This window comes from Cyclopterus lumpus, chromosome 3 (genome assembly GCF_009769545.1).
Source record: "Cyclopterus lumpus isolate fCycLum1 chromosome 3, fCycLum1.pri, whole genome shotgun sequence".
Classification (NCBI taxonomy): domain Eukaryota; kingdom Metazoa; phylum Chordata; class Actinopteri; order Perciformes; family Cyclopteridae; genus Cyclopterus; species Cyclopterus lumpus.
Window position 1 is genome coordinate 16,064,267 of NC_046968.1, and position 18,485 is coordinate 16,082,751.

The window sequence follows — 18,485 nt, forward strand, 5'->3', positions numbered from 1 at the left end:
CTGGCGTGTTTGGATTTTCGCCATTTCCTTTCCGCTGCTCGCATTGTGGCTCTCTCGGCGCGCACCGGTTCGGACAGCCACGGAGCCGGAGAGGACTTGCGGACCTTTCGAGTCGTAAGAGGACAGAGAGAATCAAGAGAGGACGACAGCGTAGAGAGAAGAGTGTCAGTGGCGAAGTTAGGCTGCATAAGTGCGAAGGAATCGGTTAAGGGGGAGGGCTGACAGAACAGAGGAGGCCAGAGAGGAGGGAGAGAGGGAGCGGATGTTGCGAAGGACAGGTGCAGAGTCCGTTGTGGGAGGGTTGTCAGTTCCAAAGAGTGGGAGAGAGTAAGAGATGAAGAAATGGTCAGAAACATGAAGTGGAGTTACAGTGAGGTTTGCTGTAGAGCAGTTTCTGGTGAAAATATAGTCAAGGTGGTTGCCAGCTTTGTGAGTAGGAGGGGAAGGACTGAGAGAGAGAGCAAAGGAAGACAGTAAGAGTAGCAGGTCACATGATTTCTCAGTCTGGATGTTAAAGTCACCCAGAAGGATGAGCGGGGGTCCATTTTCTGGGAAGTTTGAAAGGAGGACGTCTAGTTCTTCCAAGAAGTCTCCAAAGGAACCAGGAGGACGGTAGAGAACGACAATGGTTAGATGAACCGGATGAGTAACCGTCACTGCATGAAACTCAAAAGATAGAGGGGTAAATGGAAGCGGGTAGAGAGCAAAACTCCATTTGCGTGAGATGAGTAGACCTGTGCCACCACCCCGACCGGAGGGTCTGGGTGTGTGGCTGAAGGAGAAGGCCGAGGAGAGAGCAGCAGGGGTTGATGTGTTGTCTGGTGTAATCCAGGTCTCAGTGAGAGCAAGGAAGTCCAGCGATTGCTTGATAGCGAAACCAGAGATGAAGTCCGCCTTGCGGTTAGCTGACTGGCAGTTCCAGAGGCCCCCAGTGACGAGGCGCTGGGTCTGTGTAGAGCGGGTGGGATAAATAAGAGAGGAAGGATTTTGGTACATGTGTGACCGAGTCCGCGGTCTATAATATCTACGAGTAGATGTGGAGAAAACACATTATCACAGGGAAATGTTTATACTCAGCCGCCCTCAGCCACCACCGAAAGACTCCTAGGTCTTTATCCTCCGAGTCTTCATATAAGGAGTCTTCCTTGACGCTTCAGCTGACGCTACAAGCCCCAACCTGGTTATACGCCCGAGTTGGCGGTAATTGGTTACAGCTGTGTCGAGCCCGCCCACAGGTCGTTGAAGGAATTGCCCACTCAGTGATCGATACTGGTAAGCAGGTGATCCTTGCTAACAGTGAAGTCTCAGTTTGCTAGAATGTGAAATTCTTGCCAAACTGATTAAGGACAAAGATCAGTTTACCTCAAGGTAAAAAGTAGAATAAAGTTTAGTCACTAGTAGATTTGGATTACAGAGCAAATACTGAAATCCTAGCTGGTTTGGTTGACTTTTCAGACACTTGTGTAAAAAAGCAACAAATCGCAGCTCAAAGTGTTCAAATTACAAAGACAGTACAGACTAGCATTCTAGTATAACTAAATACAGCAGATACAGTAGTAATAAAGCAGAGAAACCTCTTTAAAGAATATACTCAGCAAGATACAGGAAGTCCCAGAAGTCAGTGGACACACAGCTCAGATGCACTGGAGAGCTTGTTGTTGTCGCACTGCTTAAGTAATTCATCTCTTTAGGACGATGGTTACTTAAGAACTGGGAACCACTAAACTGAGTAAAAATCCAATTTAAGCTACAACAAAATGGCATACCACACAATCTTCACTCACTCACACTACCTCTGAGTCTCTGTACTCTGTCTTAAAATAACATTAATCCCTCAGCAATTTATTGGTCACAATAGTCACACTACAGTCTGGTTATGCTTTTTTTGTTAATCACATGCAATTACAGTCAGTCTGATGCACTGCAGTTCATATGAGTAATGAGAGGGCTCAAAGTGCTCAAAGAGAGGATTAATTGGCTTTTCCATTGACGGATTGGCTGACCTCTGACACCCTCGTCCAGCAGCTGTTAGCATGATAACAAATTGCTGTTTCTCAAGAAATCTTCATTCTGTCAATTGTGGCTTGTGTTCCCTAATTGTGAGGCAACCAAGCTAAGCTCGATAACCATTCATGTAACATTATCATTTACTGTATTTGAGAACCACTACAAGGTTTAGTTACACACTGTTATTGAATGTTAGTAGTGCTAATAGTTGATATTAAGCTAGAAGACTCTGAGCCGAGTTACCAGGTTCAATATAAAACATAACACTTGAAGTAAATGCCGCTTTTCTTCCAATAGCGGGTCATACCGACCAGCTTGACTCTGGAGCATTGATGAGCGAGCTGGTTGTATATCAGTGTAAATGAAATGTATTATGTGTTTTGTGCACTACTTTTGTACTTGGTTGATGAATATTTCAGTCAGTGAGTGATTTTTCATTGAGATGTGATGACAAATGAAATGTGAGGCTTTTGTTGCTCACACCGATATTAAACAACTTTTATACACAGCTGGTTTGTCTTTTTTTATTTTTTATTTTATCAGCTCCGTTTCTCATTTGAGATATTTCTAAAAATGTCAGAATTCTATTGTGATGTTTTTTTCTAATAGTTTTATTCCAACTTTACTGTGTGTCCTGCATGGTTGGTGCTGTCAAATAAGACTACAATCTTATGCAAAAAAATATTAAGCCTGAGATATTACACTGATTGATTAACTTGGTTAATATAGAAAGTTGAAATAAGTGTGTAAACTGTGTGTGCACCATAAGTATAATAGAGATATGTGAAGGATATTGCATATGTTACTCGGGTTGAGCAACCAGTGTACATACTTTGTTTTAATTGACATTGACATGGAAACTGCACCTACAACAGTAATGTTAAACTATTATCAGTTTGTTGTGAAGCCAAAGTAATTACATCAGCTTAACTCACCACCCTCATCCAATGTTTTATTAGTTTTACACAAGAAAGGCCACATTTTGATACTTAAAACACGTGCGCTCGCCACACAGTACATAATGTGGCTGCATTTCCAAAGTGTAGCTTATAAATTACGCGATAAAATAAACTTTTTCAAGACTTTTATTTATTCTTTCATCATCCCAGTGTCACTTTTGAGCCATTGTGTCACATCATTCAGAATTATTGGCACCCCTGGTATAGACGAGCTAAACGTGGGATAAATAGATCCAGTAATCAGCTATAACATTTTCTTAGAAATAGAAACATCCATCCATCCATTTTCAATACCGCTTATCCTCATTAGGGTCGCGGGGGCGCTGGAGCCTATCTCCTAGAAACATGCGTTGAATAAATCTTTTCAAAGATGATTACAAAATTGTTGGCACTTTGTTGGGTTTTTGGCATTTATGCAAAGCTTACTGAAGTCAACCTGACTATAATGCGATTCTCCCTTCATTTCCAACTGCTTCAAGTATCACCGATCAAGTTCATGCGTCTACCAACTTTGAATGACACACTTGAATTACTTTAGCAGCAGCAACCATCGTTTTTAAAAAAGGATAAAGAAATCAGAATACACAAAGTATTTGATCATGGAAAAGTGTATTGCACATAGCTTTCTACTTGGTCTGTTTACCTTTGTGTCATCTACACCAAATGCCAATAATTCTGTGAGGAGACGGGCTCTGTAAATACAATTCAGTGAGAGAAGTGCAAATGTTTTCGTTTAGGTAATTATAATAACAACAAACATTCTTCAATACGATGGAGAAAGTATGATGGGTATAATGAGCATGGCCTCACTGACATCCACTTCTACTCCCACTGATCAAGTTACCATTATTGCAGGCAACAGAAAAAAAACCTGTTCCATTTTCAAGCCAACACATTAAGTAATAGCCTCAGAGGGATATTTTATTTATTTATGTTGATTTATGTTTCAAATTATATCCTGGTAATTCAATGTGAGTCCCAGTGTCTGAACTTCACATAGAAGGTCTGGCCACAAGCTGTGGAAACAATTGAGGAATCAATTTCACTGTTCAAGCTATTTCCCACCCTGAGAGGCTGTAAGGATGGAGGTGATCTTATTCTGCTGACCTCATACCCTGTCTGGCATTCACAACTGAGCTTAAAACCATTTGGCAGCACAGAGTGCATTAAGAACTCCTTAGATGAAAAACACAATGATTGTGTGTGTGAAGAGAGAGAGAGAGAGAGAGAGAGAGAGAGAGAGAGAGAGAGAACGAGAGTACTGCACATCTCAACATCCATAGTTAGTACAGACCTAGTTGTCTGGAGTCCAACCTGACCTCGTCAGCCCCGTGGCTATGTGAGTGCACAGTGGCCTCTTGGTCCGCTTTGTGTTCCCGCTCTGTGTCTGTCTGGCTCTGGGTTGTATCTCTCTGCTGTCAGCCTGTTTCGCACAAGCTATTACAGCGGCTTCGGCCTCTCCAGCTTCATTAAGGGCTCTGCAGTGTCCGAGTCGCTGTGGTGCTTTCGCTCTCGCTGGGGCTCAGCTTTGCTGCAGCGTGTCCACGAGGGGGAGCGCATGTACCCACCTCTGGGCAGCAACGGCTGGTGGGAACCTGGGAACACAGGATGACTAGTTACCAACAGGAATGCAGAGTCTTGGCAGATACAATGGAAACAGACACAAGGAAATCACTTTGAACTTGAAATTCAATTGTTTTGATGTTTATTGCCGTCAGTTCAAAGCTCTACGCCTGCTAAAAGCACATCTAGAACTATTTCCAGAGCTCACCTATTTAATTGCAACATAATTCTTGCTAGCAGTTGCTTTCCTCTCAGCCATTAAAAACCTTCAGCCTATTGCATACCTGCACTCACATATATACCAGCCATTTCTACACAGGCCACAGATTGTTGTCCATTCTAAATGGGATGGGACTGGGATCACACTGATTACATTTTTAAGGATTCTTCCATGTGAAAGTGGGATGATGACCAGCTAAGATCTGAAATGATCTGCAAGAGCATTAATCACACAAAGCATTGCTTTCTATTTGTATAAACCAGTAAATAAGTCATTCCTAAAAATAATATCTCCAAGCAACTGTTTCTTTTGCTATTCTGTTAATATTTGCCATGCATAGATTATTGTCCAGATCCGTTGCCATTGCCTCTTTGTACCACTTGGTGGTGGTGTCCAACCTGCCAGAGGACAAAAAGGCAAGAGGAGTAAAGACTAATGGAGAGCTGGAAACACGCTTTGCCTTGCACTGCCTGTATCAGTCTCATGCTAGATCTCTAAAGTGAAGGTCATACTAAGTACCTGGTTTATATATCCCCCCCAAAGCCACATCTAAACCCTCACACACATAAGATACCGAAAGACGAAAAGAAAGAGAGAGAAAGGGGGCGGTACACAGGAGGTATTGATCTCAGAAGATCGATGACGTCTTGGATTTTAATGAGTGCGAGGGGAAACAACGTCCTCAGGAGTCTGCTGCAGAAAGCGCCATGAACAACTGCTGATTGACTGGTTGTTGTGTTTATGTAGTTACAGTATATCTGCGTGTCTGCGATGTGTCTGGATATTTCCATTCCTTATGTGCATTCAGATTTATGTTGACCTGTCATCTAATTAAAAGACTAATGAACATGAATTATTTCATACATGAAAATAATTGAACACACACACACAAAGGGATGTTTGCCCACCTGAGAGGTAAAGTAATTAGATGCACCACAACATACAAAGGTTTTTCCTTTATTCTTTCCTGCTCTCATGCAGTCACATGCACGGAGTACCCTGAGCTACGGGGTACTGCATTGTGTTCCTTCTGTGCTGCTGGCTAGCAGCCATCAGATTCTTCAGTCAGCATGTTGCTGCCAAACGTAATGTTTCTGAGACACTAGCCTCTCCCAGAGACAGGAAACACTGGAAAAACAACTGTTACATTTGTGTATGGAAGTGCACATGCAGTGGGTGACAATGCCCTTCTCATTAAACCGATTTATAGGAAACAACACTTTTATTTTTGCATACTAATTCTAGCACAGCACAATCACTGTTTGGGAACTGGGAAAAATACTTCTCAAAGATAACAAACTGTAATGTCCTTAACAGTCTGAATCGGCTCTAAAGATAGTGAGCTGAGCTCGAATCTGACCTTTTCATATTTATAGAGTGTGTATAAAAAGGTCTTAAAGGATAAATGGATATATAACATTCCATGTCATGTCATTTAGCTGACGCTTTTATCCAAAGCGACTTACAATCATGTTACATTCATACACTGTAGACACAGCTACAGGGATTAAGTGTTAAGTGCTTTGCTCAAGGACATAACGACTAGGGCGGAGATTGAACTGCCAACCCCCTGATTGAAAGACGGACCTGCTAACCACTGACCCAGTACAGCAGGCATCACATCAGGCTACAACTTGAGCAATGAAATTACTGCAGGTGTTTGACAGCAGATTGGAAACACCTGTTTCGGCATTAGGGTGTTGCTTTGTTTTGTTTCTGTCCTCCACCACAAACACCAAGCATGAACTGTCAGAGATGGGACCCTCTCGGGAGGCATTGTCTGGTATAAAAACTGTATGAATGGACAATGACTTTCTGTTTCTGTCCAAATCCTGACAACAAATACCCGTTCTACAAGATGGCTCATATTACTTGAATATGAAATAAGTACACCAGACAAAACCACAATAGGTCCGCAATGTCATCAGTTAAAACCGTGTTACTGCTCCAACGACAAGGAAGAGGAGGCCAAAGCAATGCCTGTGGTAGTTCTTCAGGGATGTGGGTAAACTCTTTGGTTCATGAGACTTATTTGAGTCTAAAACAAAGAGTAAACCTTTTGTTCTGTGGCTGCTGAAGAAAGAGAAGCTTGATGAAACACTAAGTACTGTATGTTCTCCTCTATTATAATGTTCACTAACTCTGGCTGAAGTGTCCATGAACAATGCAACTTGAATCAGGCTACTAAATAGCTGAACGTGAGCGAGAGGAACATAGGAGACAGACAGCAGAGTAAACAAAACGAACAGCATCTATAAATAATGTACTTGTGTGATAACTCAGATTATGATGACTGTTTAAATGGCTTTGAAGTACCAGGCTGTGTTCCCAGTAGGGAGAAGTGAATTATTCAAGAATAACCTACATTTAACATGAACTTGCTCCTTCATCTTTCTCTCTTATCTTCCTTTAACCTCTCCCTCAACTCCTAGGTGCCCTCAACACACCTGCGCACACTCAGCAGTTTCCCGTAGAGACTAATGCTCACAGAGCACAGCTCAATATTACCACTTTTGCAACACAACCTCTGACACATTATTAAGTGACACAAATTAAATCAAACTCTTTCTCCCCCACAATGAACTCAATGATGACTTCATGGACAAATAAACCCACATAATACAACTTAAAAGTTGGCTCGCATGAAATTATAAGCCTGGATGATGAGGGAAGTTAATCATTTCTCTGTTAAAGCCGTATCTGAGGCAGACATAGAAAAAGAGATTAAAGATAAAGATAAAAGAGAAGCTGAGAGACCGAGTGTCTGTGGTGGGTGTGAGACAGATACAGCAAACAGGCAGAAGTGAGAGATTTTCGGGAGCGGCCCTGCACAAAATGATACATTGTTAAATACAGATAGAGGTTAAAAGGTTATAGATGTTCTATCTAGGAGGAATAAATGTTTGTCGCATTCTTAGATGGCTGATCTATTTTTATTCACACAGTTTTTGCAGGTAAAAATACGAGAGGGAATGACACAACCTGCTCATTGTGAGGTTCAGATTCTCTGAATATGTCATTCTGAGGCTGCAAACATGTAATTCTGGTTGATATTTTGTTTTTCCTCACAGATCTGAGGCTGTGTAAATAAAATAATTGTTATAACAGTGGTATACAGCTGCACGTCTCCTGACGGCACGACTTCATCTTGATTAGCAGGGGAGCAGATGTGAGGCCTTGGACTTAAAACCTATTGGCTGCATCTTGTGCATCCGGCTACTGAAAAGCATCTGTGGCCTGCGATTAACAAGAGCCTGAGGATCTTGGTGTGCTGGTGTTGGAGAGCACAGCTGGGAAGGGTGGACACCTAAAACTGTTTAGTCTGCTCAGCTGTAGGAACATGGATTAAAAGACTTATGTATGTCACATATTAGTATAAATCTGACACGTTTTGCCAGTACAATTCTTTGAGTTGCATTGGCGTACATGTTTTAATATTTTCAACTTTACATTTGAGAAGCTGCAAAACATTTTGGACCCATCAGTATTAATACAACTGAACTAAAGGGAATCAAAACATGGCAGAAAGTTTTATTTAATGAATCAAATATGAAAGAAAAGAAACCTGAATCTAATTACTCTTGGATTCATTCATTGTGTATGTAATCATCAATTCATAAATAAACCAATGTTATGAATCCCATAATTTTTTTAAGGAGCTTATTTATGTTATATTATTTTAACAGAAATGATTCAACGTGATTATTCTATTGCACCCCAGACTAACAACTCACCTGCAAGTATTTAATTTAAGACATTCACATCTTAAAATGAACAGACTTCAGTGCTGCCAAGTCACAGCAGACAGACACAGTTAGCGACTAGCTAGTGAACACATGGAGCATCCAGTGGAGCTCAGTTGGTTTAGCCACTCCAGATGGTGATTATCTATACATCCACAAAGCTGTCTTACCCTACAGTTGTCTTCACACAAGCAGCAGTGAGAAATAAACTGGGTGAGACATAATTAAGAATCCTGTCAGTTAATATAATATATTAAAACATTGTTTACGTTTTGATAAAGCATTTTACATGATAGTACTCTACACTCAACAATACACAGGGTTTTAATAAGAAACAAAGAACGTGGGTCTTTTTTGATCATAGAAGGGCCCGTGCACTTAAATTTAAATAATTGTCTGTGGAGCTGCAGACAGCAGCATAGCACAGATGGCCCACTGGGACCATATCTCACACATAACAGGCTGTGCCATGATATGGAACATTAGCAATAAACAGGAAAGAGATGGAAGGGAGATAACACTGTTGTTGTTAAAGAAGGAGTGATAGAAGCATAGACTGGATTTATAAAGTTTTAAGATAATTGTTTCTCCACGAGAGTGAAGTAAGTATCCAGCAATGTGTTTCAGTAGATTCAAACAGTGCAGTCCACCATAAGGTTCTCCTAAAGTCACTGTCACCAGAATGATGAATATCTATTTAACTAATTGCGTATTCTCAGTCAAAGCACGAGAATGGGTGACACCCCTCACTACTTAGGTCCCCTCACTTGCACTTGTCCTCTGCCAGATTGTCTTGTGTTTTCAGACCAAGTGCTCCAGCATGTTATTGTTTCTTGTTCCTGAAAATATTCTGTTCCTGTTCAGTAAAGGATTATTTCTTGCTACCTCCGTTTTGTCCATCGTGCTTGGGTCCCTGGTCTTCGATCCGTGACAGAGCCGGTGACAGTATCATAATTGAAAACCCAACATTTTTATCAAGAAAAATGTGATGTTTTAAACTTTTTGACGCGCTCAGTCCATGCACGGACTAGACAATATTTGTAAGACATTGCCTGAACTGTTGCGGTGAACCCTCTAAATCTCGAGCTGGCATGACATCCTCTGTGCATACTGAGAGGCAGGAGTGTCAGAGGAGGAGAGAGTTCACTGTCCGCATGCATGATGAGGCTCACACGTCATAAATAAAACATTTGTGCATTCCTTGTGCGAATTGAGAGAAAGACGTGCCAGCCTTTATTTACCCTGTGGAGTAGCTGCTGTTTGTGCACGAAGCTCATTGTTTTTGCTTCATTCCCGCTTTCCTATTTTGTTGAGACTCGAAATGCCAATTTGATTGTCTTATTATATTTCTCATAAAAGTCAAACGGCGTGAGGCAATTTAAAAAATAGAAGTTTAACCTTAAGGGCATTTATTCCAGAGACTGTGAAATATGTTTTTGATGAGTCCCTAAAGGGAGTCACATGTCATATTAAATCATGACTCAGCAGGCCCTTTTAGGACCCTGCCAGGCCATAATGATGGGAAACTCTCTCTTCCCCAGGTCACTGAGTAATACCACACTACAAGTAGTGTTTTATGTTTCCTTTTCCAGGCATCTTTACCCCTAAAGTTACTGAGTTGAGGTAAAGGACTGCAGGAAGGGAATATCGTTTGGGGAAATACCTCCCTCACCAATCAACTGATACAAGTAACACAGACACATCCAAGCTTTTTTAAATATAAAGCTAGAGGGCAAAAGTGTGCAAACAATTACAGGAAATGGTTTCTAGTAATGTGCATTTGCATAAATTAAAGTATGTGTATTGGCTGGAAGAGGCTCCCCTTCCCTTCATCTTTCAATTATTTGTGTTTGTTGTAAATCCGTTTTAGCAGACCGTACCTGCTGGGGACTCGTTGTGGTTCTCCTCATCAGAATCAGCAAAAACTTCAGCCAGTTCCTGATCGGACATGTCAGTCAGCTCTGTCAGATCCAGGATGTCAAAGTGCACCTCCAGAGAGGACACACTACTCAGTGGTTCTATGAGACCGGGAGAGAAGACAGCATACTTTTAGTCTGGAGGAAAATAAAATGATTGTCTCTTTAAAAAGAAGTGGGGGATGGACTGCATATATTTTTTAACACAGCTCCTTCACCCATCATGTACTACTCTTAAATCTCATAATCAGATCATTTGCTGGCTCTTGCAGCACTATTGTAAAATCGATTTATTTTTAACATATTTACTCTTTTATTATTTTTTGTCTGAACATCTCTTTCAAAGCTAAGTGTGCTCTACTTCAGTAAGAAATTCTAACATTACTTGAATCTGCCTCAGAGCACGCCACTGTAGGAATGTCTCTGTTTCAGCATGACACCTGAGTTCATGCACGCGGTCCCAGAAGAACTGAAACACGAGCTAGTCAGAGTAGATGGAAATAGCCTGTTCTTTAACACATTGTGAATTCCACCTTTTCCCTGAGTGTGTTGCACCTTTTCATCTCAGCACAAGATTCCTCAGCAGACAGGAGTCACTACTGCTGCACACAACAGGGTCAAATGCACATGAGGCGTGCATCAGCGTGCCTGGCTCTGCATTCCAATCAGGCTGAAATTTGAATGCGATGTATGTAAAGTGAAATATATTCAAAGACTCTGTAATACATACATAAAGCAGCTTGTCTCAGCATCGCACAAGTTAGGAACCGATTCTTTGTAATAGAGCTGAACTAATTTACCATTATAGTGAGAAAGATGTTTGGAGACTGACCTCACTGAAGCAGATGTAGGTGTTTGCATTTCCTTGTGAATCAGTGGATGCCTGTCTGCCATGTAACATCAAGTCTGAAACATTTTACTGGTCGTTTGTGGGTTTGAATTTGTGGAGAAATGATGGGTTAAGTGACAGGTTGAAAGCTGTTATTATCCCTTATTGTTTGCCTGCTGTTTTCCAGGCGGTTTATGACAATACATCAAGTTGAGGAGGCAAAACCCACTCTCCTGCTGCTGTTACAACTAACTCTCTGCATCATCCTTCAGCAACTATTGATTTAAAGAAGACTGGTCATCATGCTGAAGCAGTGGCTGGTCATTGTGCCATGTTTCAGATATGTTAAAATCTGCCACGTTTTATGACTGCATCTTGCGACGGTATCGCAGTGAAAAGATTTAAACACAGACAGAAATCTAAACATCGAGCAACTCCTACACGAATCACAAGATGACCAAAATACATGACATTTCATTGCAGGTGTATTCAATAACATATAATTATGGCTTTGTTCCATTTAGTTGTGCCAGGGCTTTGGTATTGTTAATGCCGGCTCACTGAAATGACTGTGACATACTTAATAAAGGGACCGTAATTAATCTGATTATTATACTATGACATGGCTGCTTTGAAATGGGCTATTCCTATTATTTGGGGCGACTATGGGTCAGTGGTTAGCATGCCCGTCTTTCAATCAAGGGGTTGGCAGTTCAATCCCCGCGCTAGTCGATGTGTCCTTGAGCAAGACACTTAACCCTGCATTGCTCTCTGTAGCTGTGTATAATGTAAAGTGTCTGAGTATCTTGAAAAGCACTATATGGATTATTATTATTATTATTCCACTGTCACTGTCGTGGCTGGTAATAATCCTATTAGGTTTAATCTGTCATGCTATTCCCCTGTTCTATTTAGATCATAGAAGGTGTTACTGCCAAAGGAGACCACATATGTCACTTTTAGCATTTCCTTCCTGTTAGCTTCAGCTACCACTTAGATACAGAATGATATAAAGTTTTTATTGAACACACTTGAGGCTTAGCTTGCCATCATAATACATTGCTAATATATATGCTTTAATTACTCCCATAAAGCAAAATAATAAATTGTTTCTAAAAGACACTTCATAAAGCCAATGAGTTTCTCATGCCACACCGTTAACCGCTTCACCACATATGATTAAACAGCAGCATTGAAAAGTCAGAATTAAGAAAGTGTGTGTCTACTGTCTCATAGTGGTTGATTACATTCGGTGGAGAAACACTGCAATATGTAATCATTGGTTGACAAAAATCAAATAGAAGCTGTTTTTTCCCCCTTTATATTATTTGTCATTACTTGCTTCTTGACTACATTTGTAAATACATTTTGACTTTCACTTCAGGCTGGAAGGTGCCCGCTGACAGCTATCAGTCTGTTTGACCCCCTTTTCTGGAGGAGTGAAGAAACTGGAGGCAGTGAAACAGGGAGTTTAAAAATTGTGGAGGAGAAGATAAAGAGAAAACGAGGGAGTGGCAGAATGATGGTAGATGAGAGGGAGATGAAGCTAGTTAAGAAGGTTGATGTTAAAGAATAAGAAGGAAAGTAAAGTGAGAGAAAGTAGATGAGGGAAAGCATGATGTAAAACAAAACACCCCCTGTATTATTTACTGCTATTTTCAATACGCTACAAGGTTATTCCCATTCTGCTGCGCTTGTTTTTTAACCACCTCTTCCCCATCTCCTTTCTCCTCTCCCACACCCTTTCTCCTTGAATAATTGATCAGTGCGTTTTCACTCCCAGGCAGATACACTGAAACAGCTCAAAAGCCAATCAGGCGAGCTTTAAGACGCTAGTGAGGAGCACTGACAATAGAGGTTTCACGCTGAGACTAAAAAAGGACGGTGTGCCTAAAGCAGATGGATGATGTAAAAGACCACTGCTTCTTCTTACAGCAAGCATGCAGCCTGGTGGCCAGTCAAGTCAAATGTGTGTCTTCTAAGTCATACTCCTTCCTCAATTGTTCTTATATTTTTTAGCATGGCCTTAATCTCACACTCAACATTCATGACTTTGAAGTTAATGTGTGTGAAATAAAGGTTCCTTTGATTTACTAAGTAAACCGAACACAATGAATTGTTTGCATGCAGTCAATTTGATGTTCTATAAAAAATGTTATAGAACTTTAATTTTCTTTCTCTTTTCTTCTCTTTGCATGTAGAAAGGTATAGATTGGTTCAACTGGGGGAACAAAGAACCGGTAAAGGTAGGAGTTTACATTTGGCAGAAGGGATAAGGGACTAGAGGGGATGTGACTTGCATGCTGGATCTGTGTGATCCCCTTCCTCCTCTACTGGCTCATCAGCGCTCTGAGGTCATCAGTCAAGCCTGAGCAGCTGGCCTCTGATGGAGTAAAGATGTTTGATTGAGAACCAGCTAAAGTATTGAGATAGTATATTGAAGAAACTATTTTAACAATATATTCTGAATCCTGGTTTCTGCTATAGATCAATACAAACGGATAAACGTTTTTTCACATTAGCACCACCGCACAGCAGTCACCATAGATTTGTAATCGCAATAACAAAGGGAAAATGTATCAGCACTGCAGTTGTCTATGCTATTTAATGCATTATTGCATCTATTGTACCTTCATTTTGTGGTTTTTCAACTCCCTAACTACTTCCTCCTCTCTTTGCTCCAGGCCTAAATATAAATGTTGCAGACAACTCAGAAGCAACTGTGGTCCCCCTTTCTGGAGATAGAACTGCAGCACAAGGCAGGAATTATTTACTGAATGAAGCTGCATTGGGGCTCTGAGGGCATTCACCTGAATTAATAATCTCATACAATATAAAGAGCAGGTAGATTTTAATGTGATTCTTGATTGTTCAGTTACAGGGGGGGGGGGGGGGGGGGGGGGGTTAATGTACTATAACAAGGGGGATGATCATTGGGATTACTTGTTTTCTTTTGTTTTTTTCTCTTCATAGACACAGATTATAAACTGACATGGCTAGTTACCGGGTCACGTTAAATCATTGAGACACAGACATTAGCCTCTGGATGAGCTGTTATTTTGAAAAAGTGTTTGGTTAGTGAAGCAGATAAAGGTTGTCTTGTATCTGTCTCTGGGCACTGAGTCTGGCATGTACAGGGAAGCCTCTGTGTGGTACTGATGCACAATGAGTCCTTTCAACCAAGGCAAAGCTGCAGTGGTCTATGAGAATGTGGGACCAGAACATCTAAAATAGTCTGCAACAACAAGTGGATTGAAAAGATCAGAGAAGATAAACCTGGACTCTACTGGATGAGGATGTAGATAGGATATCTCTGCCCTCCTTAATCAACATTCCTCATCTCCTTCCTTGTATTCACTTGCTATTGGTCTTAAACTAAGCATTTTCATCTATAATTAGCCTGTAACATTGCAATCCATGAATTTGAATACTTTTCGACTCTTAATATTGCCTTCTCTTTACCCACCTCCCCCGGTACTCACGTCTCTTTTCGGTGATGTCCAGATGGCTGGCGGTGTGCCCTGACAGGCTGCCCTCATCCTCCTCCCCTGCTAGGCGGTGAAACAACTCCTTGGATAGGTCACCTGAGCTGGAGGGCTTCAGCAGCTTCAGGATGTCTTTATTGGGCTCTATCAGCAAGAGACACAGAAACAGATAGTGTGAGGAAGAAAAAGAGAGTAAAAAGGTGGAGATATTCATCATAGTTAGATTTGTAATTCAAGATTACATTAGAGATGAGGGTGAATGAGGTAAGGACAGGAGTACGGAAGTGCGGCACATTTAACTCAAAGAGTACAGAGAACTGAATTGCAAAATGAACTATCGGAGGCTGAAGGTAGCTGAATCAGGCATGTTGGATAAAATCCCACAATGTTTTTTTTTATTAACAATACAAACTACTACTACAGTTTAAAAAATGACATTTAAAAGAAAGAAAACTAATCTCTGTGTATGGAAGATCATTTTGCGAAAATAACGTCAGTATGGCTTTTTCATATGTGTGAGTTGATAGAAAGACATGTGGGAGTAGAGCAGCTTCTTGATGGGTGTCACCAGATGGCTGGCGAAGCTATTTCTTCTCGCATTATGCTCCTAGACATTACATTTCTCATTTCAGATTAAAAGTGTGTTACAGTTAAAACATGATGGATTCTGGTTTCACGCTGAGAAGCAGTGTGCATTGCTGGCATTTGATTGATTTCCCCAGTGAGGAGCCACAGAAACTGAGACTATAAAGTTACCTCTGCTGTTATAATGAAATGTTTGTTCAATATTTAGACTAGCAGTTCAGGTTTTATTTTCCATCCCCATCTTCAACAAACACTCATCCTCACACAACAGTTCCTGACCTTTTTACCAATTGCTTTGAGGCAGTTTATCATCCATCGCTCCAGCCGAGCTTGAATCATAGCCATTAACCCCAAATGAGCTTTTCTAACAGAATTGTAATAGAGGGCTGTTGCTGTGCAAAAAAAAAGAAAATCACACATTTCCCATGTTTTAATGAGCTATTTGTGTTCCTAAAGGAAATGTACAGTACGCATGTCACATTTTGTGCTCATACATGCTCATCTATGCCCAAATGTTTAGTAGACGTTTTGTGGAAGATGAGTCTGGTTATCAGTGACAGAAGAACAGAGTTGTCAAGGAAGTCAGAGTATTATCTGTGTGTGAAGCAGGACAAGTTCACACAGATGGCCTGATCTAGCCACCACCTGCCGAAACCGACTGTGAAGAAAGAAGAAGCGTAAACAACAAGAATGTTAATGTCTTTACTGAAAGATGGACAGCTATCAGAAACGTTGTCTTTTCCAGCAATGGCTGACCCCGCCTCGAGCTGTCAGCTGTGAAACATCTGAACCTCCACAGACAGATGGAAAGAAATAAAAGACAGGATGTGAATGATTGTAGCGTACATTTGCCAAAAGTTGACTTACTCAGTGTCTCGGTTCAATAAATCAATTGCTATTTGTAGTGCATGAAGGAAGAATTAACATCCTCAACACCCTTTTTTTCCCAGGTCATTTTGCTTGCTGATTGCTCTCCATCTTCTGTATTAAGAGTGATGTTTTCCATACAAATGTCTCTTAAAACAGATAACCAGATTACTGAGCAGAGAGAATGAGAAAGAAAATGTTGACTCCAGACTTCAATTTTCTGAACAGGTGATTTTCAGCAATCTTTTATTATAATCTTCTCAAGTGAAGCTAGAAATGCTACTTTGTGGCTGTTGTGGCGCACTACGCTCCAGAAGTCACACTTTGTGACCCTGTCCTGTGATACATCATAATAATGATGTTCACTCTAATTCAATCATCGTAATGAACAAATAATACCCCAATGTTTCATGAGCAAGTCATTCTGGCCATCAGCATGAACAAGTAGTGCTCAGATACTACCTGTAAACAAAGATAAGTGGAACAAAGTCATGGCAGGAAAAAAAGAATATCCCATAATATCTGCTGAAAGTACATATTATAGTGGCTGAGACATTGTTTAACCCTAAGGTACAATAGAGTAAGAAAGCAACCTTGTAATAGTGGTGTAATGCCCACTGTAAGATTAGATTTAGCTAATATATTGACAAATAAACTCTCCTTCTACAGCTTTGCCTCTCTTTGTACATTATGAGAGGTATATTTTTCTTATTTATCAAAGCTAATGTTATAATCTGTCATTACTTAAATTCCTTACAACAATTAGCCTGTGATGTATATAGACACAGTTACATCATCAGCTCTTAATAATAACAATAATACATTTTATTTATAAAGCACTTTTCATTCAAAACGAATCTCAGAGTGCTACAGAGCCAGTAGATAGTTAAAACAAACTATAATAGAAAATAAAATAGCTGGCAGTGAGTTAACACCAAGTTATAAAACGCCTTCCTGAACAAAAAGGTTTTTAGGCCAGTCTTAAAAGAGTCCAGTGTCTGTGTTGCCCTCACGTGGTCTTTGTGAATGTTTGATTGTTTAGATGTTACAGAGCGTTAGTGGCACTGGGGCATTGTGCAGTGCTACCACACAGCACCAGCTTCTCTGGATGGCCTTAACACAAAGGCCATATGAGTCCACTATTGTACTGCAATTTGTATTTCATCAGTCCATCTTTTGCATGGTTGACTACAGTGTGAATAATAAGACATGTATTGTTAGGCAATAGATTAACCATGAAGCTTAGATTTAGAGATGAATCCTCCACAATAAGATCCAGGGAAAATAACATTATCAAAGCCAGAGTACCGGTGCACTGCTATATTTAAACCTAACATATATTAGTGACTATATCTTGCCTAGACAATCAGAAATGTATTTAGATGATCTAAACTAGCTCATCTGACAAATATGAATCTGTCCCATTATTTATCAAGTGTCCATACAAGTATAAACATCTTGAACAAGCTGTTGTAAGAGAGACCCTTACTTACAGCAGTGCATCCATAGCACAAGTCATTCAAAACACAGACACTCTGCAACTACCATGCTAATGTGACAGAATCCGTGGCACAAAGAAAAGAAAGAACAACAATGGCTCTTACCTGGGCTCCCTGCCCCTCCCTGAGCCTCCATGCAGCTCAGCCGAGTATCTTGCTGTTCACCACACCAGCATCGGAGGCTGGAGGAGACAAACCAGGGAGGGAAGAAGGGAGAGGCGAGGGGAGAGCGTGTCTGTGTGTGGGCATGTGACAGAGAGACGGGTGGGGTAGGTGGGTTGACACAGCGAGACCTCCGCTCTCCAAAGACTCCTCCTTCTTTTTTGCGTCCTCCGTTGTTCTAGTTTTCCCAAACAGGTGACGTTAGTGTCTCCTCTCTCAGTCCACCTGCCTCGCGCTGTCACCACAGCCGTCTGGTGCTGCACTGCCTCTCAGAGCGAGTCCACCACAGAGAGGGAGGTCTGGGAACAGCAACACTCCTGCACACTATATACCACTTCGTTTAGTGAATACAGCATTGTGAGGCTTGGGCTTGGGATGGTATGTCCAGAATACAGAGAGAGAGAGAGAGAGAGAGAGAGAGAGAGAGAGAGAGAGAGAGAGAGAGAGAGAGAGAGAGAGAGAGAGAGAGAGAGAGAGAGAGAGAGAGAGAGAGAGAGAGAGAGAGAGAGACCAGGGAGGGCTGAGCTGGCAGCCTGCCCAGACAGAGAGAATGGGGTGTGAGAGAGGTCTATGGATCACGGGCGGGAGGAAATTGTGTCTGTGCCTGAGTGAGAATGAGTATCCCTGTGTGTATGTGCATGCTTGTGGCA

At 41.1% G+C, this 18,485-nt stretch overlaps 1 protein-coding gene across 1 annotated transcript; it reads right to left on the bottom strand.

The window, feature by feature from the left end:
* Positions 1-4,335: 4,335 nt before the first annotated feature.
* On the bottom strand, positions 4,336-17,860 carry dbndd1 (dysbindin domain containing 1). Its single transcript, XM_034528367.1, has 4 exons — positions 17,779-17,860; positions 14,720-14,866; positions 10,373-10,510; positions 4,336-4,561 (listed from the first exon to the last, which is right to left on the bottom strand). The coding sequence occupies exons 1-4, from the start codon at positions 17,807-17,809 to the stop codon at positions 4,407-4,409; spliced, it is 471 nt and encodes a 156-aa protein (XP_034384258.1). The 5' UTR covers positions 17,810-17,860; the 3' UTR covers positions 4,336-4,406.
* Positions 17,861-18,485: the final 625 nt, after the last annotated feature.

What these genes read in the sequence shown, in the direction of transcription:
- dbndd1 (XM_034528367.1), bottom strand. Translation starts at nt 17,809, where the DNA reads ATGGAGGCTCAGGGAGGGGCAGGGAGCCCAG. An exon ending in GGGAGGGGCAGGGAGCCCAG is followed by an intron (nt 14,867 to 17,778) that starts GTAAGAGCCATT and finishes TCTTGCTGATAG; the next exon opens with AGCCCAATAAAGACATCCTG. An exon ending in GGACATCACCGAAAAGAGAC is followed by an intron (nt 10,511 to 14,719) that starts GTGAGTACCGGG and finishes CCGGTCTCATAG; the next exon opens with AACCACTGAGTAGTGTGTCC.